The 25,659-nt window shown below is 43.8% G+C and overlaps 1 protein-coding gene across 1 annotated transcript in view; it reads left to right on the forward strand.

Annotated features, from left to right (window-relative positions):
• Window positions 1-25,659, forward strand: part of LOC147703771 (major vault protein-like) — a 274,496-nt gene that overhangs the window by 204,656 nt on the left and 44,181 nt on the right. The window contains exons 10-12 of the mRNA XM_086932120.1: window positions 14,669-14,907; window positions 15,747-15,944; window positions 16,261-16,405. Coding sequence (XP_086788246.1) covers window positions 14,669-14,907; window positions 15,747-15,944; window positions 16,261-16,405 — 582 coding nt within the window. The remainder of the gene's footprint in view (window positions 1-14,668; window positions 14,908-15,746; window positions 15,945-16,260; window positions 16,406-25,659) is intronic.

Genomic DNA, 25,659 nt, shown 5'->3' on the forward strand with positions numbered 1-25,659 from the left:
GTTGTTTATGCATCATGTGTAATGTACCCATACCCCTACATGTATTGTGCTACTTAGGTGGTTGTTCTTGCTAGTACAGGTGGTGCTAGTAAGGTCCTGGTTCCCTGCGTGACCTGTTCCTAAGGTGGTTAGGGTTGCGTAGGTGGTACTTAACATTTACCAGTGGTTACTGGTTGTGTACTTTATGTTCTATTTTGTGCTGCAGTAATTTTATATCCTAAGTTCTAAAAGTGCTGATTCCTGACAGTGGTCTTGTCTTGTACATATCCCCTGTAAATTCTGCCCGTGCCTGTTGGCACATTGTAAAGTGTGTGTTTTTATCTAATGTGTTTTGGTGTAATACAAAGGCTATTTTTATATATAACCTTGTGTGGAGTTTCCTTTGTGGTGGGCCTTAGGTGTTGTTGCTGGGGTGCGTGCGCAAACACTTAACTCACATCGCCTCCAAGTTTAGCCTTACTGCTTGTGCTACGTTACCAAGGGGGTGAGCAGGGGTTATCTTGGCGTGTAACTCCCTTGCCCTGACGTGGAAGTGGTGGTCTCTGACTTTGGCGCAAGCCCTGGCTAGCCAGGGATCCCATTTCTAACACTAACCAATTACCGCCCTATTTCATTGTTACCTTATCTGGCCAAATTACTCTAAGCCCATGTGGCCAGAAGTCTATCTGCCTTTCTGAAGTGATCCGATTATCTGGACGCACATCAAGCAGGGTGCCGTCCAACCCATTCCAGAGAGTCCGGTATACTGACAGTATTGGACACCCTTCGGGAGGAGGCTGATAGGGGCTCTTATCAGGCCCTGGTGCTGCTAGACCTTTCCGCTGCATTTGACATGGTCGACCACAATATCCTGGTTGACAGTGTCAAGAAAGCAGGAATCCAAGTCTCGGCCCTTTAATGGATCCGTTCCTTTTTAGGAAACCGATTTCAGGCGGTCCGCCTAGGCCAGTTCACAACCCCCAAGATGAGAACTACTTGTGGTGTTCCTCAGGGCTCCTCACTTCCCCTTACTTGTTCAACTTATACCTTCTTCCTTTGATCAACACCCTGAAAGAAAGGAAAGTTCACACCTTTAATTACGCTGACAATTTCCAGCTTGTGTTTTCCATTAGTAACTCTCCTACATCCATCCATGAATTCCAGACTACGATGCTGTTCATCCGTGACTGGATGAACAGCAACCATCTGAAGTTAAATCCAGATATTACAAAAGTGATCCTAACAGGAGGTCCTTTAAACCCTTGGAGTTCCTGTTATTGGCCTAAAGAGTTGGGACAGCCCCCTACCCCTTCAATATCTGCCAAAACACTGGGGGGTCATAATTAATAATGACCTCACAATGAAGACTTAAATAGGATCTGTAATCTCAACGGGCTTTTTCCAGTTGAGAAAAATAAGGAAAATTAGTAAGTTCCTTACACAGGAAGCAAAAATACAGGCAGTCCTTGCTATGGTGATATCCCATATAGATTACGCCAATTCTCTATACTTCAGCATTCCTGCTCATCTCACCCACCATCTTCAACTGGTACAGAATCAGGCAGCTAGACTGATTCGTCAGGAAAACAGCTGTCAGCATGTCACTCCCCTTCTGAGGAAGCTGCACTGGCTCTCTATAACTCAGAGATGTGCCTTTAAGGTGGGATGCATTATCTTTGAGTATCTGAATGGTAGAAGTCCCACATTCATTGACAGTCTTATTGGAAGATACACTCCGACCCGCAATCTGTGATCTGCCAATATGCATTTCCCGACTCTTCCTTCCCTCAAACTGAAGCGTTTTGGTGGAACAAGGTTTGCCATACTAGGCCCCAGATATTTGAATTCCCTGCCTCTAGAAATCAGAACCTGCACAGACCTCATGAGTTTTCGAAGGCTTCTAAAGACATGGCTATGTAGACAGGCATACGAGTAACATCCTAGGACTAGCACCCTTAGAGTAGTGCCATGAAACCAATCTGGTGTACGTGCACTTTACAAATAAAGTATAACATAACATCACAAACAGATTCCACATGCTAAGCTAGACACTATGCAATCTCCATATGCAGGCTTTTAACATTTCCAGAAACCGGTATGCCAGCGACCATATGTCCAGCAGTGGGGCTGACTTGTTCCCAGCATCATATATCCCTGGTTGAAGGGCTCCAAAAGTATCTGCTTGAAATATTAAGTCTGAAATATTCAGTAATAATATTGATTTACTCCTAAATTATCAGCTCTGAATATTACATGCAGATTTGTTCGATTTGCCCCAATATCTCACTCTGGAATACTAATATTATCCATTTGACTACATATTATAAAAGTAAGACACATTATTTCAGTTCTATAATTCAATAATGACATTGTTTCCGGATTGTCATCAACTATATCGGGTATTCCATTTATTATTTGCAGTAAACAACGTTTTTATTTGAGGAAAAAGCAAGCAGCAAAAGCTTGTACATGTATTTTCATTACTGAAGTACAAATATGTAATTGTTCCTAACAGTGTGAAATAACGAATATGTGAACGTTTTAATGTTGGTTTTGCAACCATCTCGGTTTATCTTATTTACAGCCTGCATTCTGTAGTAGTATACTTCAACCCTTTATGGGAGCAGAAGGTGCTGTGTAGTGCTGTTACCAGGGGGCATGCCCCTTCAATAAGAGTAAGATCAAGACTGGAGAGTCAGGAAGTACATTAATGTTGAAACAACACAATGAAAATACAGGAGAGGAGCTCTTTGGTGCTGTTGAATGTAGAATTCATATTGGGGCAGTACGTCTTTGTCACTGTAAACAAAGAAGCGGGAAATTAAAGGTAAAGTAAGTTGTGTAAGAGAGGCAAGCATTATCCATGTAATGTGGAGTCACACTTTCACCATCTTCTGCACATATCACTGCATCATTGGTGACCAGGAGCAGGTAAAAGTGTTGTTGTAAGCTTGCCTCTGGGTGTTGGCGCTAGGCAGTTAATAGGAGCACCATGAGTTTATATGTTCATTTGATTTTAATTAGAAGGTAATTCAGTGAAGCACTGTGGCAGTATCCCTGCTATAATTACCTGAGCTTGTTTCCATAGAAATGGGGATGGAAAATGTTATGCCCATCCCCAGGTATTCTGCTGGCTGAAAGAGTATTGGTGCCCTGCTGTCTATTTTGGCGAAGAATTTGAAAGCTACAAGGGAGTAAATGGCCAAAGGTAGCAAAAAAGTAATTGCAGGTTTCCACAATAAATTATAATTTGATGTTATGGTTGGAGATATGATCTCCTGTTTTTAAATGGTGCGCGCCGGTTGATCTGGGCTTGAAAATAATTTAATTTATGTTAGTGATTTTGATTCTTACTTTCGTTTGTTTGAAATTTGAGTGATTTAGGAATGTGATATTTTCTAAATGATGACTGTGCTATGACTTTCTGCTGTTCGATAGTTTGGAATGGTTTGTAGTTTTTGTGATTCTGCTTGTTTTGGAATATCAAAATCTGATAGGATGTTCCAGTTCTATTGGATAATTCGCTTCACTTTGTTGGTTTTGGGGTTATAGGTCAGAACTCATGTGAGTGGGGTTTTGTTGTTGTTATTTTTGGGTACCAGGAGTGTTTCACGTGTACTGTACCAAGCTCTTTTCAAAGCTGTTTTTGTTAATTTCTTAGGATAGCCTCTGTCTCTTAATTTACCAACCAAGGTGTTTGCATTCTTAAAATAGTCATCCTTATTGGTACAATGCCTCCTAATACGGAGGAAGGAACCAAACTGGAGATTTTCCTTTAATGTTCTAGGATCCCATACTGACCCTGCAACACGTCTTGAACAGACTGTGAAGAACTTTTCTGCATGGATCACCAAGTTTGCCGACAGTCACCCCGATCAAGCTCCCAAGACCATCAGATCCACCGAACGAGCCTTCTGGTACACATCAGAACTTAGGACCAGGAAATGCAGCTGCAAACGCCTAGAGCGACGATGGCACACCAACAAAGTCCCCACAGACCGTGCCACCTTTAAAGTAGCCCTCAATAAATACCTTTTACTCCTGAAATACATAAGAAAACATGCCCAGGCACACTGCATCATAGCTAGATCCAACCACAAGGACCTCTTCAACATAGTCAGAGTTCTCCTGCCTTTCAGCCACTGAAAATGCTATCCCTCCATCCCAGGAACTCTGCAACACCCTGGCACACTAATTCCACAACTAGATATCCAACATCTACAGCAACTTTGAACCCTAACCCTCCAACCTTGTCCTTGTCCTTCCTCCAACAAATATACCTACACCCCTCCATTCACCGCATGGGAACAGCTCACCACACAGGACACCACAACCATCATGAACCTGTATTCACTTCTTCAACCTCGGAAGTAAGGAAATCGGCGCCAAACTCCCTTCCATCCTCAACGCATCCATCACCATGACTGCATTCCCCGGGCAATGAAATATAGAGAGGTCAGACCACTCCTGAAGAAACCCTCTGCCAACCCCAGCGAATTCAAGAACTACCAACACATTTCTCTTCTCCACTTCCTGTCAAAGTCCTCGAAGGCCATCATACGCCAACTCCTCGAACACCTAGAGAAAAATAACCTGCTGGACTCATCCCAGACTGGCTTCTGCTCCAGCCACAGCACATAGACCACCCTGATTGCCACCACAGATGACATCAGAAGCCTCCTCGAGCGGGGTGACAGAAGCAACCATGATCCTCCTTGACTTCTCAGCAGTGTTTGACAGTGTCCCAGCACACCCTTTTCTGGAGGGTCTGCCACATTGGCATCCAAGGAAACACCCTCGAATGGATCACATCCTTCCTCACAGGACCGACCCAAAGAATCTGCCCACCTCCCTTCATGACAAGACCCAAGGGCTTTGTCTGCGGCGTCCCGCAAGGTTAATCCTTCAGCCCTACCCTGTTCAACACTGACATGACACCCCCGGCCAACATCGTCAGAAGCCATGGCATCAACATAATCTCCTAAACGGACAACACCCAGCTCATCCTCTCACTCTCAGAAGACAACTCCACCACCAGTACCAATTTCCACTACTTCATGACCAGCGTTGCCAGCTGAATGAATACCAGCTACCTGAAGCTCAACACCAACAGGACCAAAGCACTGATCTTAATTAGCAACTCATCCCCGTGGAACGATGTCTGGTGACCTTCCAAACTACGACCCACACCCTTACCAACAGATCACGCTTGCAACCTCAGCATCATCCTAGACTGCAAACTCACCATCAAACAGATCAACAGTCGCCTCTGCCTGCTTCCACACCCTTTGCATACTCCGAAGGATCTTGAGATGGCTCTCTGTCAACACAAGGTAAATAGTCATCCAAGTCCTAGTCACCAGCCGACTCGACTACTTCAATGCAGTCTATGCAGGAATCTCTACCTAACTCCTAAAGAGACCATTCGGAATTCAGTGGCAAGACTCATCCTGGACTCTCCATCCAGGAAAAATGCCAACTCAAGATACTGACACATGCCTACAAAGCCCTCCATGATCAAGGACCAGCATATATCAACCACAGAGTGAGCAACCACCAACTCGTAGGACTCATGCGCTCTGCTGCCCTTGCACAAACCCCTCGCATCCTTCAAAGCCACAGCGGAGGCTGCTCCTTCTCCTACCTCGCCACCAAACCTTGGAATGACCTGTTCCTCCGAACATCACCATCGCTCACAGAATTCAGAAAGGCACTGAAGGCATTGGTCTTCGACTGACAGCACCAGGATCCCAGTGCCTGGATACCCTCACAAGTTATTAGCCGTACTCTACAAATCCCAATATGATTTGAATCCCGATTTGTGAATGTCCACTTGAGAAGTGCAATAACGTGTTCCAGTTTGCGGGTTTAGTGTATAAACAGACAACTAGTTTGCCTTCTCTTACTTTGATCCAGAGATCAAGGAAGTTAACTGTATTAGAGTTGTGAGTCATAGTGAATCTTAAATCCTTTGGTTTTTGAAGGAAAAAAAAAGTTGTTTATCAGACACATGGAGGCCAATTGAACCAAGAATTTGGTAGGAACATTATGGGGTTGGATTCTAGAATTTATAACCTCTGTGATCATGGCAATTACTTGATGTCACAGGAAATCTGTGGTTTAATCAAACAAAGACCCCTCCATTTTGTTAAGAAGGTGCATGGGGTCTCTCACATGCGCCTCTGTTGTATGCACAATTTCTTTTAGAAAGGTGTCTGTACATTGGGCTAGAGGCTCAAAAAGGGAACCGCAAGTCAAGAGAGGTGATGCGTCAGTTCTTACTGGAAGAGGAGGTGATGCTTCGATCTCCAGACACTCGTTCCTTACTGCAATGTGGAGTCCATGAAGAATCGGCACCCAGGGATGATGCGTCGAAAATCCGGACGTGCTGCATCGTTGCGACAGCTGCGATGCAGGTGCTGTGTTGATTTTCCAAATGCAAGCAGTTGTCACAGATCTTGGCAAGACTGTGAACGGGGCTCACACTGTGGCAATTTGTCTGACCTGGTGTGAGGCGAGCTGGAGCTGCGGTGAAAGCCGTGGTCAATGTGCTGATCAAGAACCCCGCTGATCGAGAACCATGCTTTACGGCAGGCAACTGCAAAGCATCAATCTTTGGCAGCGATGCATTGATAAAACAGGCGCTGCGAGTCGATACATGGATTTTCTCCTTACATCAACATCGCCAGATTCTACTTCCAAGGGCCACAGGAAAAGAATTTGGAACCACTTGTCAAGTCGGGAGTTTCAGCAAAAAAGTCAAGCCACTGTTAGGTGAAGACTTTGATAGCCCTTCGACTTCTTAACAGGAGGCTAGCACGCACAAGCCCTTGGAGTAGCTTGGAAGCAGGGTGTAGAAAGCAAAATAAAGTCCTTTCACTCCCAGGACAGAAGCAGCAGGCCAGCATAACAAAGCAACAGGCAGAGTGACAGTTCCTCCTACAGTATCCAGCTCTTCTTCCTGGCAGAATGTCCTCAATCCAGACGTTTTCTGATTTTGGGGTGGCAGAGGTCCAATACTTACACCCCTTTCTACCTATTAAGTAAGCAAACTTTAAAGGTTAGTATTTGTAGTGCACAGGGCCCTGCCTTTCCCTGACCTGGCTCAAGACCCACTAATCTAGCTCCAGAAGGCCCATCAGCCTGGTGATGGGCCATCATGATATGCAAGGCACACCTCAGCTCCCTTCGTGTGACTGTCTAGAGTGAATGAAAAAGAGCCAAAGTGTCAGCCAATCCAGGCATGAATTTTACAGATGGGTAGAGGCACCGAATGGTTAATCAAGAAAATGCCCACTTTTTAAAAGTGGAATTTTCAAACATACAATTTAAAAAACAATTTCACCAAAAAATGGATTTTAAAATTGAGTTCAGAGACTCCAAACTCCAAATCTCCATCTGCTCCCAATGGAAAATTACACTCAAAGGATCTTTGAAGGTAATCCCCTTGTTACCCAATGGGAGAGATGGTCCTTGCAATAGTGAACAATTAAATTAGCAGTATTTCACTATTAGGACATGTAAAACACACCAGTACATGTCCTACTTTTCAAATGCACTGCACCCTGCCCATGGGGCTGCGCTGGGCCTACCCTAGGGGTACCTTACATTTAGTAAAAGGGAAGGTTTGGGCCTGGCAATTGGATGCACTTAAAAGTTCGAAATGGCAGTGAGACTTGCAGGGCTACGCATGTGGTTAGCACAATCAGTGCTGCAGGCCCACTAGTAGCATTCGATTTACAAGTCCTGGGCAGACCTGGTGCACTTTAATAGGGAATTACTAGAAAATATGCTATCATGTTTAAACCAATCACCAATACAATTTATACATGGAACCACAGCACTTTAACACTGATTAGCAGTGGTCAACGCCCAGAGTCCTAAAACCAGCAAAAATGAAATGCACCACACAGTTAAAAACAGGAGGTCAGAAGCAAAAAGTTGAGGGAACTGATGCCAAAAGATGACTGGTTTAAAATCTCCCAACCAGACTCGACATCTGTGGAACTCGCTGCTGCTAAAGATGCCCATCCCTTCCTGTGAAAGGTTACAACAGTGCCCAGATCTTCTCATATAGCATCAAACCTAGTTGCTTTACTCGTACCTCAGAACTTTTAGTCTTGAACTTGATGCCTGAAGTCCTAGAATTTGTCCACTTGCACCACTCTGAAGATTGCATGCAAATCCTTAGCGAAGCCAGAACTCCACTACACAGGCAAACAGCCCTAAGAAGCCACAGTACAAGATATCCTCAGTTTAACCTGGCTGCTGTTGCAGCCTAGCTGCAAAACAGGGAACGCCAGTCCATCTTCAGAATCCCTGTTAGAGCAATAGTTGGGCTTAAAAGGAGTCCCAATTTGAATGCTACTAGTCCCCTTATGGCACAGTAGTATTGTACTTGCATGACTTATGAGGCCTCCTTTTGATCTGCTGCACCCACCCAGGAAGTCTAATTTCCAAAGCGGGCCTTACCAGGTAGATTATGAATTGATTTCAAATGTGCTATACTAAAGCCAAAAGCACACTAAGCTTTGTGTTAGGGCACATAGAACTGGTAATAAAGGAGCCACCATAGCTCTTCTAGGCAGACATGTGTAAAACTGTGACGCGTCCTGCTATCTGCATATTCACCAATTATTAACATGTGAGCATTCACACTGACAAGTACCTAAAGTTCGAGAAACTCTCTTCCAGATGCCTTCCATTACTACATCCAAGACATCACTTCAGTCAGATGTGTACTGCTTTTCAGGCTATGTACAGCATGTGATCGATCGCAACACATGGTGCAAATGGAATACGTTACTAACCTGTAACAGCCAGTCTTCTGGTTGTAGTGTTGTTGGCTTACAGTACACCATCAAACAATCACTCCAGGCTCTTTCTTCTTAATATACATATTCCTCCACCAACACACACAGACTTTACTGCTTTTCATCTCAATACGTACTCTTCCCCTTGTCGAAAAAAAACATAATCTAAAGTTGGAGTATGTGTCCTAATGCATGTAGGTTTCATGGGGCTGTTAAAAGTCACCTAAAAACTGAAACCTCTTCTTCAAATAAACACTTTCAACATGTGCATCCAACACTGGAGTTCAGGAGCATACCTAGCATGTGAATTTAAAGGGCTACCAACTGCAAACCATGTTTTACAGGTAAGTGTTATTTTCCTTAATCTAGGTGTTACTAGAGCAGTGTTACCCTCATTGCGAGTTGCGACCCACTGGTGGGTTGCAGCCGACTCTTAGTGAGTCACAAATGTATGAGGAATCAATAATGGTGCCTTTGAGCTGTGTGTTTGTCTTTCATATTCGGTGCTTCACAGACAGAGGTCAAGTGACAGGCTCAATCAATCAATCAGGGGATTGTAAGCACGCTACTCACCCGTGAGGGTCTCAAGGCACTGAGGGGTGAGGGGGGCACAGATCTGTTTAGCCAAAGAGCCGGGTCTTGAGTCTTCCTGCAGGTGTTCAGGGAGGGGGCACGTCTGATGTCTGCCGGTAGCTAGTTCCAGGTCTTGGCTGCAATGTGAGAGAAGGATCTTCTGCTCGCTCTGGCTCTGTGGATGCACGGGGTTTCGGCCAGTGCGAGGGTGGTGTATCTGTGTCTTCTGACAAATTGCTGCTTTTGGGATTTACTTTTCTTTTCCTGACTGCAAAATGAGAGGATTTAAAGTGAATTATGTGACAATCTTGCTGGAGTACAGGAACGTGAGATGTTATTGTGCAACACACAACAAAATGTAGATATATGTAAATGAACTATTTCATTCAGCAATTAGGAAGAGCAAAAATGAAGCACACTTTTTTGTCATCCATAGTTTGCTGGAAACCGAGGCTTTAGTAGGAACAAAACTAATCAAGAACCTCTACCCGGTGATGCACAAATGATAAATATTCACAGAAACCTGCCATCTAATTTTATCAGGAAAACAGTATGTCTGTGCCAAGTTAGTTGCTACTTCAATGAAAAATATGCTGTCCGCAAATGACCGTGCACAACCACACTATGCATTATTTACATAAAAAAATCGCCCCATCTCATGTCATTAAAGTTAGGGGAGTCGCAAAAGTGGGTCGTGGTTCTAAAAGTTTGGGAACCACTGTACCGGAGGGTAATTGATGAATTTATGATCTGGTACGAAGGGAAGGAGATTTTTTTTACATTGTTGAATATTACGGGCTGAGTGTCCTTATAAGGTGACTGATGAGCTTCTCACTGAAGAGATGAGCCTGTAGTTACTTTTTCAGTTGTTGAAGCAATGATGCCAGTCTGTTCTGAAGCCAAATGTTGTTCCATATCTTGGGTGCGCATATTGCCGTTTTTGCGGTTTTCATTTCTTTAGCCTGGTAGACCAGTGGTGACTGCTTTGTTTTGAAGGTTTTATATAGCGCAAACAAGACACTTGCGGCTATCAGAGCGCTTTACAACAAATATAGGAAATAGATATATACATACAAAATACTATTAGAAATATTAGTCTGACAGTGGTAACTATTACAGCATAACAAATATTTACAAGACTGCATCTAATAGTTCAAGTGAATTTGGCCAAGAGAATCGATTTCACTTATTTTTTGAAGAATGACATGTGATGTGTGAGGGTCCTGTCTTGTTTTTGGGGGCAAGGCATTCCAAATCCTAGGTTTCATTCCTGAGAAGGTGCGGTTATAAGTTTTCTTCTTGGAAAATCGTTGTGGTTTCAGTAGCAGGATATAAGAACTCCTGGTGGTTCTGTTACCACCCGATAGTACTAATTTCTCTGCAAGTTATTGTGGGGTTTTGTGATGCAGTGCCTTGAGTGTCATACAGGCGATTTTCAAATGGATTCTGGCATCAAAGGGTAGCCAGTTGAGGGCACGCAGGTCCGGGGAGATGTGACCATTTCTTTTGGAGCCTGTGATTAATCTGGCGGCTGCGTTGATTGTCGCTCTTAGAGGCGCTGTTGTTGATCTGGGAAGACCACAGAGAGCGACACTCCTATATTCCACTCTGGGGATTACTAGAGTTTGGACTGCCTGTTTAAAGTCATTTGTGTGTATGAAGGGTTTCAGTCTTCTAAAGGTGTTCAATTGAAAATGTGCACCTTTAGTTGCTTCACTGGTATGCATCTGCATATTTAGCTTATTGTCCAGAGTTATTCCTTGAGATTTGGCAGTCGATAATGTGCGGTTGGCCATCAAGTGCTGTTAAGTGCTTCATCCATTCCATGATGATGGTTGTTTGGCTGGGGGAGCTATTAGGAGGAATTCTGTTTTTAGAGTGTTTAATTTTAAGTGGTTATTTTCCAGCCAGGTCTGGGGTTTTTTGGAGCATTGTGTTGAGGGACTTGATGTCTTCAATTGAGTGGATCTTATATAGAGTTGTGAGTCATCTGCGTACATGTGGTATTGGACATTTGAAGAGTTGAGAAGCTCGGTGAGTAGTTCCATAAACAAATTGAAGACTGTCGGGGAGAGGGAAGATCCTTGAGGCACTCCTAAAGTGACTGGAGTGGGTTTGGATAAAGATTGATTGGTCTTGAGTCTTTGTGTTCTGTTTTGAAGGAAGGAAGTGAACCAGTTGAGAACCGTTCCAGATAGACCAATTCTATGTTTCAGTAGGTCTAGTAGATTGTTGTGTTTGACGGTGTCTGTGGCGTAGGATAGGTCCAGCAGGATAAGTAAACAGGCTTTGTTTTGGTCTAATATTTCTAATGCGTCGTCTGTTATGTGGGTCATGGCAGATTCTGTACTGTGCCCTGATCGAAAGCCAGATTGGAATTTATCAAGCAGGTTGAAGTGGTTGGTGAGCTGCGTATGAACACATTTTTCTAATAATTTGGCCAGTGTAGGGATGTTGGATATAGGACGATAGTTATTTAGGTCTGCTGAGTCAGCCAATGGTTTCTTTAATATGGGGGGTACCTGACCAGCTTTGAGGATGTCTGGGACGGTTCCTTGCAGCAGAGAGGTGTTTATAATTCTGGCCCATAGAGGCACTAACGTCGGAATGAAGTCCTTTAGGTGGGATGCTGGGAGTGGGTACGAGAAGTGATTGGAGGGATTTAAGGCCGTGAGCGTTTTTTTAGAAAAGTTTCTTCACTGTAGAAGTTGAAAGAGACCCAGTCGGCGTTGTTTTTTAGGTCGAGCTTTACGGAACAACTAAGCAGGTTCCTGAGGGGGGTCCTTGAGGCGATCCTGTGAGGGTCGGTGAGGGCTAATAGTTCGGAAAGTAGGTCTGTCTTTATGTTTTCAGTTTTTGTTGTGAAATAGGATGCAAATGTTTCGCAGTTGGGGAGTGTTTCTGGATTAACTTGAGGTGAGTGGGAGACACCCTTAGCTTGAGCTTTGCTTATTTCGAAAAGTCTTTTGGGATGATTCTTGGATTGGTCCAATTGTTTACTAATGAAGTCCGTTTTTGATCGTCTGATTTTTCTGTAATAGGCGTTTCTCATGCTTCTGAATAGTTTGAGGTGAATAGAGGATGGTGCTGCTCTCCATTGACGTTCAATTGTTCTTAGTGCTCTTCTGTCTTCTTTTAGCCTACCGTCATACCATGGGTTTGAGACTTTTTTGGAGACACTTTTCAATTGTAGTGGAGTTATATTGTCTAATAACATGTTCATCGATTGGAAGTAGTGATTAGTCCGATCGTGTACGTCATGTAAACTGTCAGGTAGGATTGACGTTTTTTAGGTTTCTCTTCCAGATTTTCGATCTCTTGGGTTGGACAGAGTAGTTTAAATGATTAGTTGAAGGTGATACCACAGGCTTTTAAGATAACTGGGTGTGTGAAGGCAGCCATTGTAGATCCATCAATGTGAGAGTAATGTGATCATATTTCTTACTATATGTCTTAAGCGTTTTGATGATTCAAGTGGTATTGTGATAGTCGTTATTCTGATGGCTAATGTGTGGCATGGCATGCTAGTGCGTATGACGTTGCCAACATCTGGTATGCTAGGGGCCAAGGTCTTGCTTAGGTGTTATAAAGACTGAGTTAGGATTTTGTCCTGCAAGCAACCGTAATCCTATACACAGATTGTCTAGGTTTTCGTATCTGCGTGCTTTATGGGTGGGCTAAGGTAGTAATTTACTAGATTGCCTAAGTCAGGGATTCTTTTATTTTAATAGCGGGCTGATCTGTGGAGTTATGAGTGTGTGGAGGAATGTTCCTTTTTTGAGATGTACTAAAAATATTCATGTGTAGGAATGATGCTTCTCAGGAGAGGACTTCAGTGGCAGATTACGTCATGTTTGTTTTTGATCAAAAGTGGTTGGAAAATGGTTTATTTGAGAATGTTGCCTGGTGGCATAGAAAGGATGTTAGTAGTCGGCTTAGTGATGTTTATGGGGTGCCTCCATCATGTCAATTTTCTCTTCAGAAATTGATTGATTGTGTTACATTTGTCAACCAAGTGTAGTGTGGGAGGTTTGAAGAGAATTAAGGCACTATTTAACAACTTTTGATAGGGGTTTCATTTGTTTGGAGGTTTTTGTGATATCCTAGTGTGTCAAATGGGTTTATAGGTTGGTTAATTTGTTTTGCAGATTCATTTATTCATGATTGTGCACAGTCGGTGTATATTAGGATGTGAAAGGCTTTTGTTTCGTGATGCAGAGCTTCTTTTGCATTGAGTTTGGCTTTTAAGATGTGTTAGGTGAAATCAGGAGTATGTTGACATTGGTTATGGGAGTGTTTGAGGTTACTAGGGTGACTGGATCTTGTTTAAACAAGTGTAGGTGTGGAAATCAATGGGTGTTGGGGAATGGCAGTTGAGTAACTGCATGTTTGATCTTCACGTTATTAAAGTGACCAAAAACACTGCTTTAATTTTTTGGGTGTTGGAGTCTGTAAAACGCGTGAAGCTTTCGTGAAAGAATGATGGGTTGATTATTGGATGGGCTGATTATTGTGTGTGGTGGGAATGAGATGGTTTAAATTACCAAGAAGCTAGAGCAGAAAATGACCAGTGAGTATCTCCAGGGATTTGATGTTGGTTCAATGGAAAATGCAAGGTCACAAAAAATGTTGCGTAGGTGCAAGGCCACTGGTCCTGTGTGTGAAGTTGATGCATTGTATGCTGTAGCTTTAAGAAACCAGGACATCTAGAATAGATTTGGAAGTGAGACTTATTCCCATGATGAATATTGCATCAGGGTCAAAAGTAAAGCCTCTGTTCAATTCTGCTGTCATATAGGAGTTTGTGTGTGGCTGTTGGATTGGAGTTGTGTGTGTTGTGTTTGTGAGGTTGTATGAGGGTCGAGTTGAAGCAGATGAGTATGAAAGCAGGCACATGATGGTAGCTTAACTCTAGCACAAGAAGCATATTGTCCTGGCCCTCACGGGACCAGACTTGAAGTTGCTCTTGTGTTCCTGTGCCCATCAGAGACCCAAGCGATGAGTCTGGGAGAGTCCAGCAGATGAAGGTTGCCTAGGTGGGAAGACTGTTATTGGCCAAGGAGATGTCAGAGGCTAGTATGCTTAAGTCCTAATGGTGTTCAATATGCACTATGCTGTCTGTTAATCTTGTGTCCCCTGTATGCCATGCCAACTTGGTGTAGGAGCTCGTTGGGGTTCTTAGGGGTGATGCAAAAATTGGCAAACTGACTGTCGAACAAAAATACAAAGTGGCTTTAAATTGTTATTGAAAAGCGGCAGTATTTCCGTTTTTGACACCCTATTTCTCTGATCTACCACGGCAGGTGAGGGCAGTCATTGGACACACCTACATGCTCACCCAGGATGAAGAGTTGTGGGAGAAGGAGCTGCCCCGCAATGTGGAAGCCCTTTTGGCCTCTTCCAAGGACCCAGTCGCAGACCGCTCTGACCGTTCAAAGGACGCAGCACAACCTGAAGTTCGTGACAAGACCAGGGCTGTCTGTTACCGCGTGCCACATAATGCTGCTGTTCAGGTGTACGACTACCGTGAGAAGAAGTCCCGGTGAGACCCGAGGGAAGGAGATTCTACAGAAAATTCGGGTTGCTAGGGTGGTTTAACATTTCATAAGAGACGCATCTGATAGGCCCCATCCGTGCCTCGCGTGTCCTTTCTCCAATGGTCCCATTTTATTTTTTAAAGCAGGTGACCTCAAACCCAAAACGTATTATATAATGGAAAGCAGTAGGTATCGGATATTAATGCCTATTAATGGACAACTACTGCAACAGTGAGAGCCTTCCTTGATGCGCACAAGACTAAGTAATGATTCATAAGTAATAAGTTAATGCTACGAGTGAGTAACATTTTCCTTGAATTAATAGTTACCATGGTTAATTCTAAATTCAGCAGCTCACCTTAATACCAAATGACCACATCCAGAAAGTTCAAAATGCAGATTTTGAACCTCAAGGACAGATACTCTGCCTTTCCCCAATCTTAGAACCCTTCACTGGCTGCTCATTGATGCCAGGTTCTGGTTCACAGTGCGTTGTATGGCCTATAAATGCTAGGCCAACCTTGCACCCTTTTAAAGTCTTAGTAAGACCCTTCTTTACACTCCTAAAAGAAACATATGCCCCTTCCTGCACTTCCCCTGCCTGCCATTCTGCAGTTTCTGCCTGGCCTCATCTAAACTAGGCCTTTACATATTCAAGCTCAACCTCCTTCCACAACACCCCTTTCTCACCCCCAATCTTCACTTCGCAAACTTCTTTTTATTCTGCTTTGTTTGTTTCCCATTTCTTCTGCTCTGTGCGCTGGAAACAGTTCTATTTGTGTTGCCCACGTAATAAGACAAACTAACAAAAGATACGGTACCCTATTTCTCTCCTGTGGTACAGGGTTGTGTTTGGCCCTGAACTGGTCATCTTAGGCCCCGATGAGCAATTCACTGTCATCAGCCTGTCTGGAGACAAGCCGAAACGCCCCAACGTCCTCAAGTCGATTTGTCTGCTGCTGGGGCCTGATTTCTTTACTGACATCATCAACATTGAAACAGCTGACCATGCCCGGCTACAGATCCAGCTCTCGTACAATTGGTGAGAGGAGACAGTAGGAATTCATAGGACCACAATTGCCCACAATTCTAGCTATCTTGCTTATGCGGAGTCATAGAGGAGTTTGGTGGCTGGAAGGGTGTGCACAGTGGTGCAATGGGAGGAGGCTTTTGTGAATGAATCAAACTGTATGAGTAAAGTAGTTGGTGCCATTGTGATGTCTTACAGCTGGCGGTTGAGACGGCACAATTTACAGGGTGCTTGGTGTTTATTTTAAGAACTCATTAATGCAGGGATATCCTATATCTGATGCATTTTTTTATCCCTCTTTTATCCCCTGCTCTGTTGTCTATCACAGGCACTTTGAGGTGAATGAGAAGTCGAGTACTGCCGATGCTATCAAGCTCTTCAGTGTACCGGACTTTGTGGGTGATGCCTGCAAAGCCATCGCATCCCGTATTCGTGGCGCCGTCGCCTCTGTCCAGTTTGACGACTTCCACAAGGTTTGTGTGGGGGGCAGTCAGGAGGATGCATGTAGTAGGACGTTACCTAGGCTCTCTTCCTGGACCTGTGCAAGTTTTCTTGTTTCCAGCAGTATCATATATCCTTACTTTGAGCCACAGATCTCAGGCTTCCCCTTTCCAATAGTTAATTGTTCCAGATAGCCTCACAAAAATCTTAACATTGTTTAAATCTCCTTACAATATTACCTTAAAAAGCTATTGACATGACTCACAGACCCTTCAAACCAGAACCCTGAAGCAGCTGCCTAACCCTCCAAGTTACCTTACCACATTAGAACAACATCTTCAGTCAAGGATTATATCAAGCATTAGTGTAAAAGTAGGGTGACTTGTCTGTGGTTAATCATCAAGCAGTCAAATTATAATTTAAATGACTAATAGTCAATCTTTACTCTAAACTTTACTTAGATTTCTGGCACCGCTGTGGACTGGCCATGGGGAAAATTGAGAGATATCCAGAAAGGTGGTTGTCTTGACTAGTGCCGTACCAGCTGCTATGGTCTCCAGATCAAACTCTTTGCCCTGCTCCAAAGCCGAGAACCAGGGAACCAGAATGTGCATCAACCTTCATTAGCTGGACTACATCAGATGAGGTCTTGTGTTCATCCATAAAACATAGTAAGGCAAGGGCTCTACTTACACGCACATAAAGACTACTTTTTATGTCCCAACCAGAGACTTCATTCAACATATGTCATCTGATAATTAACCATAAAAGAAACTAAATCACTGAGGTAGGGCACTTGTGGACCAGGACCAACACTCTGGTCTTACAGCAAACTGGGGATCCAAACCAAAACAAATTCAGGAAACACTAGAAAACAGCCACTCAGATTTGTTTTCAAATGAATTCTATGGTGAAAAGATCACTTTTGAAGAATATTAAACATGGTCATTCATTCTGCCCGATTGGCTTTGAGCATTCCCTTCATTTCATCAACTTGTATTTCTCTTCTGTGAAGTGCTTTGAGGTAACCAAAGGGTGATGATTACCTCTTTATTTAATTTCTACAAAATATATTAAAAATACAAGTGCTCTTCTTCATGGTAAGTGACAAGTAAGTAAAGCAGAGCACCCTGTGTATAGATTAAGATCATTGCGTCCCTTTCCTAATAAACAGTATTTCAGAAAAGGGCATTCGCCTAATCGGAAGCAATATAGTAGATTAGCTGGACGATATGGCATGAACGTTGCTCCTTGGTTACACACTCTAGATTGGACAGATCTCTAAAATCCAGCTTTATTGCAATCTGTGGACCTTTTTTCACTTTTCGTTAACATTTGATTTAAACTTAAAAGTTTGTAGAACGAGACACGTTTCAGAGTTTGATTACTCTCATACTTGGATGCAGCAGCTCTCCTTACCTTAGTACAGAGGTCTTCAAACTTTTTGATGCCGAGACCCCCTTGTAAAACCTTTTTAGGGGTAAGGACCCCCTTCCGACAAAAGTTTCTAGAAACTGGTACTCCTCATCATCAACTTTTGACAACCATAAATGCTCCTGTTATACCTCATCACATCCCTCCATCATTCATCCAACCACACTTTCACACATCCATCCATCCACCCTTTCATCCTTCCATCCATACAGCCATCCTTCATCCCTTTCATCCTTCCATATATCCTTTACCCATCCACCCTTCCTTCCATCCACCCACCTTTTCACACATCCATCCATCCATCATTCATCCATGCAACCTTTTATCCATTCACACAGCCATCCACCCGTTCATCTTCCCACCATCCATCCTTTCATCCATCCATCCACCCTTTCATCCATCCATCTACCCATCATTCATCCCCCACCTTTTCACACATCCATCCATACATCATTCATCCGTCCACCCTTTTATCCTTCCATCCATACATCTATCCTTCACCAATCTATCCTTCATTCACCCACCCTTTCATCCTTCCATCCATACATCCATCATTCATCCATCCACCCTTTCATCCATCATTCATTCACCCATCTTTTTACACATCCATCATCCATCCTTTCATCCATCCATCCTTCATCCGTCCACCCTTTCATTCTTCCATCCATACATCTATCCTTCATCAATCTATCCTTCATCCATCCACCCTTTCATCTTCCATCCATCCACCCTTTCATTCATCCATCCACCCTTTCATTCATCCATCCACTCATCATTCATCCACCCAACTTTTCACACATCCATCCATCAGCCTTTCATCCATCCATCCACTCATCATTCATCCACCCACCTTTTCACACATCCATCCATCCTTCAGCCTTTCATCCATCCATCCACCCACCCATCATTCATTCACCCACCTTTTCTGTGCCTCTCTCATGGGTGGGGGGGGGGGGTATCAGTATCTCTCTGCGTTGTCTTCCTTTTCCGCTCATGGGAGGGCATCTCTGTGCCTCCCTGCTGGGGGCGGGGGACGTGTCATGGGACCCACAGCTCCAGGTGCGCAACATCCATTGAAAGGGCTACACTACAGCCACTCCCCCCCCCCCGCCCCTCCAGCTCGTGTATGTGAGCCCAGCTGGGACACACACACACAGTCACACCCAAGTACTTGACAGGTCTTTAAAAGACCTTTTACTTGTTAGTGAGGCGTTGGTGTTTTTCACACCTCGGTGTGAATTAGGCCTCCGCCGTGAGCACCCTCGATCCGCCCGATGCCAGTAACTGCACTCTGCAGAATCTGCGACCCCCTTCCCAGGACTCCACGACCCCCCTGGGGGTCGCGCCCCACAGATTGAAGACCGCTGCCTTAGTAGGATGTCTTTGTCTGTTTTTTATTTTTAACACCTCTTTATTTAATTTTATATTTACAGCAAAACAACTCCCGACATCCCCCTCCCCCCCTAGGTCAGACAAGAAACAGGTTCAATACAAAAGGAAAACACAATGAAGAAATTAATGCTGGATAATGGTTCAACCAATCATAGGACCCAAAAATAAATAAAATAAAAGGAGAAAGGAAAAAAAATGATAAACATTTTCTTAGAGAATTCGGATATAAAATGATCAAATGCATTCTGAGTCATTATTTACTGACATTCCATTTTTATAAAATTTACTTTAAATTAATTAGCAAAACATTCTGCTAGGAATTGCCTTGAGATTGTTACCATTCAATTAGGGGATTCCAAATTCTAAGCCCCCTAACCCTTCGCTTCCTGCCTTTTCTTTTATAAATAGCCATTTCTAAATTAGTCTTTGTCTGTTTTAATGGGGGCAGGGAGTGCAGAGGTCTGGCTCCCAAGTTAAGCTAGGGTCTGTGTAGTTCTGGTTGGATCAGAGTTCCATTGAAAATCCATTTTCTGATTTCTTAATAATTTAGGTGCCCTTTGCCTAATGTTTCATGCAGCTGTGTTAAGTGGTTGCAAATAATAGAGCGGGAGAGGAAAAAATTACATTACCCATTTTAAGTCCCATAGGAATCTGATTTCTACTACAGAAAACCATGTCTAAACAGGATTGCACCAAACTTGCCATGAAAATAGAAATGTATTCATGTAAGTGCCCTTCCTATGTTTGGTGTAAATCCACTCAACCGCTTTTGAGAAATAAGTGTGCAAAATTGTTTCGAGAGGGCCAGAAATTCATGCAAGCTGTCAATCAAATTACAATTATGTTAATCCTTGGATGGTCTGGAAACCCTGTTTGCAGACTATCCATGGATCAAAATAAAAAAACATAATTGGATTTGATTGAATAAGGGATTTTTTTCCCTATCATCCATTTCAGTTCCAAGGACCCACAGCGGTTTTATTAGTGAGCTGCAAATTGAAAATAAAATGTTGCAGCTGCAATTGCAGGAAGCAGGTACCCTGTCCTGTGTCCTGAAAATAAAAATGAAGTGCGTAGGGTGAACCTCCCTGTATGTACTGTCTCAGGTAGAGAGGGCTATAAATGGACCCCTTTGTTCTAAAATAAAAAATCTCATGTTCGAGGCATATGAGCTGCAAATTGCACACTGTGCATAGATCGCCACCTAATGTTGGGCCCGGATGTTTGCAGTTTGTTGTTGTCCTGAAAAGTTCTTTGGAAGTCACGAGATAAATGACTCCTCCTTTGGACCACATTGCCCATGGGCATCGGCTCCATCCCCAGATTGTTTTTTTCCGCCATCGGGCTCGGATGTGTTTCCTGCGCTCCAGTTTGGAACCGAATTTCCTTCTGCGTGCAATTCTCACCCAGTTCGGTGGTTCGATCGCTCTCCATCGACACGATTCTTCACCGCTTCAAAGTCTTCGATTCCGGTCGTCGACTAAGGCCTTCGGGCCTACCTAGGCCTTACTTCCTGGCTCATGAAAAGGACGCCATTCAAAAACTGTCCTTAATGTGGGTCGAAGTTCCCCACACCGACCTACATGAAGTGTGCAACCTTTGCCTCTCACCGGAGCACGAGGCCAAAGACTGTTCTGCTTGTGCCTCATTCCTCTCCAAGAAGACGGTCCGGGACAGACTAGCTCGGAGAACTATGGCTCGCTCGTCAGCTTGCATCCCCGACGAGATCTTCGAAGAGGGCGTTGACGTGCCAGAACGAACACCAGCACACCGAAGAGAGTACCAGCTCCTCAAATGCCGAAGACTCTGAAGTCGAGGAAGTCACTCTAGCTCAACGGGTCATAAGTAAGATAGTCAACCCCCCCCCCCAACCCTTCCTCGACACCCTCCAAAAAGGCTTCGGGCACACCCTCACCTTCGGGCCTGGGTGCACACCGAGAGACTGCTTCCCACTCCCTGACTTTGGGCCCGGCAAAGAATCCTACTAAGCCTTCAGGCGGCTCGAGCCAGCCTATCCCCGGTGCCGATCCTATACCGACACCGAAGAAAAAGCCATCTTCCTCAACCACTCTGACCGTTGCTCCGACACCTAAGCACACGGCGCCGAAGACTGGCAGCGGCTCATCGATACCGAAACCGCACTCTGATCCGACTAAAAACAACGCTGAAAGCTCAAGAACACACTTCAAAACCAAAAAAAACCTCCAGAACCGAAGAAACCGGTTCCGGTAAAGGACATTTCAAAAGGGCACTCTTTTAAATCAAAAGATCCAAAACCAGCTACCGACTTGGTGTCGAAAACCTACAGAGCCAAAATCCTCGACGCCGAAGGATTTGCCATATTCAGAGGAACTTTTCACACCTGATCCTAACCCAAAAACTCTAGAAAAGGATCCTAAGACTGGTCACTTGACTCTCAGCTCAAAGAAGATACCACTTGAGGCGCCAGCACCTCCTCCTCCTCCAAAGAAGAGACATTGCAACCTCTCCATTAAGGGGCCTTTCTCCACCACCTCCCCTTATTGTTCCTTCTCCTCCTACACCACCTCCACCTCACCATTCACCTACACCATCCCCTAATCCCGGCGATGATGCAGACATAGACTCTGACACAAGTGGGGGTGCACATGACCCAGCAGGGACCAATAGTCCCCCCCTCAGTCACCTAATCCATGGGATGATTACAACACCCCTGATGTGCCTTATGGACGATATATATACCCTTCTAGACCTTCCCCACCAGAGGACACTATAGGTTTTAACCTACTAGTCCAAAGAGCTGCCCAATATCATGGGGTGGACTTACACACTGATGCAGTGGAGGAAGATTTCCTCCTAGACACTTTTGATAACACCCAAAGGTCTACTGCCATTTTGCCAATGCTTAAGGGTGTCATCAAGGATGCAACAGAGGTTTTTAAGGATGTGCCGCATCTTTCGTGTCAAAAAAAAAAAAAATAATATATATATATATATATATATATATATATATATATATATATATATATATATTAAATATAATAAAATATAAACAGTATACATATTCATGAAATAATATACTAAAATAGCGACCAATATTCACACGGGCATTCTAAATTCATACGAAATTAATATTATTTCGATACCACTCTCTTAGTTTTTCTCCGCACTGCGGCCACCAAAAAGCTGGCAACACAGAACATGTCGCGGGTGCTACTTAATTTCTGTAAATACATAAGGGCTGGCCTTACTTGTGAGAAACCTGCCTCTCTCAAAATTGGTAATAAAAAATGTACCTCGCATTTCACAATAGAACTCGCAAAACATTAAGTGCATTGTGTCCTGCGAAGAGAAATTATCACATTTACAAGGTTGACAGTTCTCAGGTTTCCCCCAACTCGGAAAATCACCCAAAGTAAAATGAATTAAGTTAAGGCGGAATCTTGTCAGGAGCTGTCCATGAAAAGGACATGTGACTATTTTCAGGTAAGGCTCAAGTGAGGGGGAAGTTAATAACGGGTAATTAGCTTTAACAGTTACTTTCTTAAGTTCCTGTTCCTCATGTTCGATGCCTAACATGTTTAGGAAATGTATCTTCATCCAATCGACATCCTCCCTTCTGATACATTCAGGGGTATTATAAATCTCAGGCCGCCCTAATTTTGTAAACATTGCTTTCACATATGAAAGCCAGGGAACCATATTAGCCCTATCCAGAGATGTACAGTCCAGCAAGATCTGGTGATTCAGGGTAATTTCCTGATTTAACCAGGTCTTAACCCAGCAGATCAAGGGGGCCACTTTCAACAAGTCTGTAACATAACTCAAACCTAACTCAGTATGAACTGAGTAGGTTGGGGTGGATTGTGGCAACGCAAGGAGACCTCAAAAACCTATTTTCACCCATTTGTATCTTCTCCTGCGAGGTATAGCCCCATATGGATGAACCATATGTGGCTATGCCAAGGCATTTGGATTTATATATTTGCAGGAGTGCCTCAATAGGTTTTGCCCCCAACCGTTTGGCAAACCCCAAGAGTGCAGAAGTAGATCTGACTAAAGCATTACTCTTAAGGTTTTGCTGCGGGCCCCAAGACCCCCTTTGATCAAAGAGTACTCCCAAATATGTAAAAACTGGATAATACAGCTTCCTTATAATAAAAAGTTTTTATCTTACGATTCCTGCAATGTTTCCCCACTACCATGACATGTGATTTCTTGGTGTTTACCTTCAAATACAATGACTCCATAAAGTCTCCGAAGGAGTCTAACAGTCTCTGTAGCCCAAGACCAGTCCTTGCTAACAGGACTACATCATCCGCGTACAGGAGAACTGGGATCACCGATTCTCCTATACGCGGAACATCCAGTGTAGCACCCCCTAAGGACCCCTCCAGAGCATTAATATAAAAGGTAAACCGGAGGGGAGCCAGAATAGAACCTTGTCTTACGCCCCTCCTAGAACTAAAGTGGCTTGTGCATCTTCCTTCCTGTGTGAGCCTTACTGTCGCTAATAAATCATTATGTAAAACAGCTAAAAATTTAACCAGGGGAGGGTCAACACCAATATCCAATAAAATTTTCCAAAGTTTGGCTCTATTGATTAAGTCGAACGCCGAGGAAAGGTCCATAAAACCCAAATAGAGGGACCCTTACTTCGCCACTGTGTATTTACTTATCAAGAGCTGTAAGTTAAAACATTAGTCCAAGGTACTTCTTTTCTCCCTAAACCCATATTGGATATTTGAGGACCCCCCTGCCGTCTAGCCAATCCCTGAGCTTACCCAGAATGACTCTCCCCAAGATCTTAACTGCTGATGTCTATCAGGGATATTGGTCTATAGCACGAGGGGTCCCCTCTCACACCTTTTTTAAAAACTGGGACAGTAACTGATGTTGACCAAGAGCCGGGAAACCCGCTATGGCCCAAAGCATTAAAAACATTCGTTAAAATCTTTGCCCAGAATTGTGGAAAGTGACCATAGAGGTCAGCCGGAACCCCATCCCGGCCAGGGGCTTTATTTTTAGACATCTCCCAAATTGCCTTTTCTACCTCAGCTTCGTTAAAAATAATTGGGACATTCGGTAGATTAGAGATGGTATCAACCTCTGAGGTAAGCTCCTCCTGCTCCTAAATCCCCCCTAAAATGTGCAAGCCATTGTTCATCCAGGATAACAGTCTAAAGCTGTGTTATTGTCCCCTGAGAAAAACGGATGATTATTGGTAGCCCAGTCTATATTAAAGGCCCAGCACAATTAGACTCTTTAGTAGTGTCTAATGCACGTAAATGATCTAATTCTCAGACATCAGGTGAGGCCTCACCACCAGACCAGGAATGTAAGCTACTTGACGCCACTGGCAAAAGAACGGCGTCACAAGCAGCTAATATCTGGCGCATTACCAACACCAAAGCGTTGCTGGCCAGATATGACCGAGCGCATTATGATGAACTAGAGTCCATAATACAGCATCTACCAGACAAATACAAAAATAGGGCCAATGAACTTATACAGGAAGGTAAAAATATTACCAATACTTCCATTTGTTGTGCCCTAGATGCTGCAGATACCGCCTCAAGGGCAATCAATACCAGCACCCTACTACGTAGACCTGCTTGGCTATGTATTTCCGGTTTTAAACCTGAGGTATAAAACTCCATCCTTAATCAGCCATTTGATGAGACACACTTATTTGGCCCAAATGTTGACGTGTCATTAGAAAAGATGAAAAAAGACACTGATACAGCAAAATCTATGGGAGCCTTGCAGCAGCAAGCTCCCAGACGTTCTTATCGTCGCTCAGCATACAGAGGCAACACTAGAGGCTACTTCTCGGAAAGTCCCTCCACTTCTTACAAGACCCCTAGCCAATCCACGTTCACTAAGGGCGACCAGAGAGGAGGGTACAGGGGTAACAAAAACAAAGGCAGAGGCAAAACCAAGAACTCCCGCTCTGCCTCTACCCCTACCCAATGGCTTTCCTCCCCTTCCCCCCCCCCCCAACATTCCACTCTTGTTGGGGGAAGACTGCAACAATTCCTTCCTGCCTGGACCAACATCACATCAGATAGGTGGGTGCGACAAATTATTCAGTCGGGTTACTGTCTAGAACTAACATCTACCCCCCCAAACATACCACCCAAACAGCGTCCAATGTCACAAGAACATCTATCACTGTTAAAGCAGGAAGTAGTATCTCTGAAACAAAAAAGTGCAATAGAACCAGTTCCTCTGCACCAACAAAACAAGGCGGTTTACTCTCTATATTTTCTAATCCCAAAAAAGGATGGCTCTCTAAGGCCTATTCTAGACCTCAGACCGCTAAACATATACATACAATCAGACCATTTTCACATGGTCACACTCCAACAAGTCCTTCCGCACCTGTCACAAAACTACTTCCTTGCTACTTTATCACAAATCTGAGATACTTCCGGTGAGATCTAGACGGGCAACACTATCAATTCAAAGTACTCCCATT

Source organism: Lissotriton vulgaris, chromosome 7 (assembly GCF_964263255.1).
Source record: "Lissotriton vulgaris chromosome 7, aLisVul1.2, whole genome shotgun sequence".
Taxonomy (NCBI): domain Eukaryota; kingdom Metazoa; phylum Chordata; class Amphibia; order Caudata; family Salamandridae; genus Lissotriton; species Lissotriton vulgaris.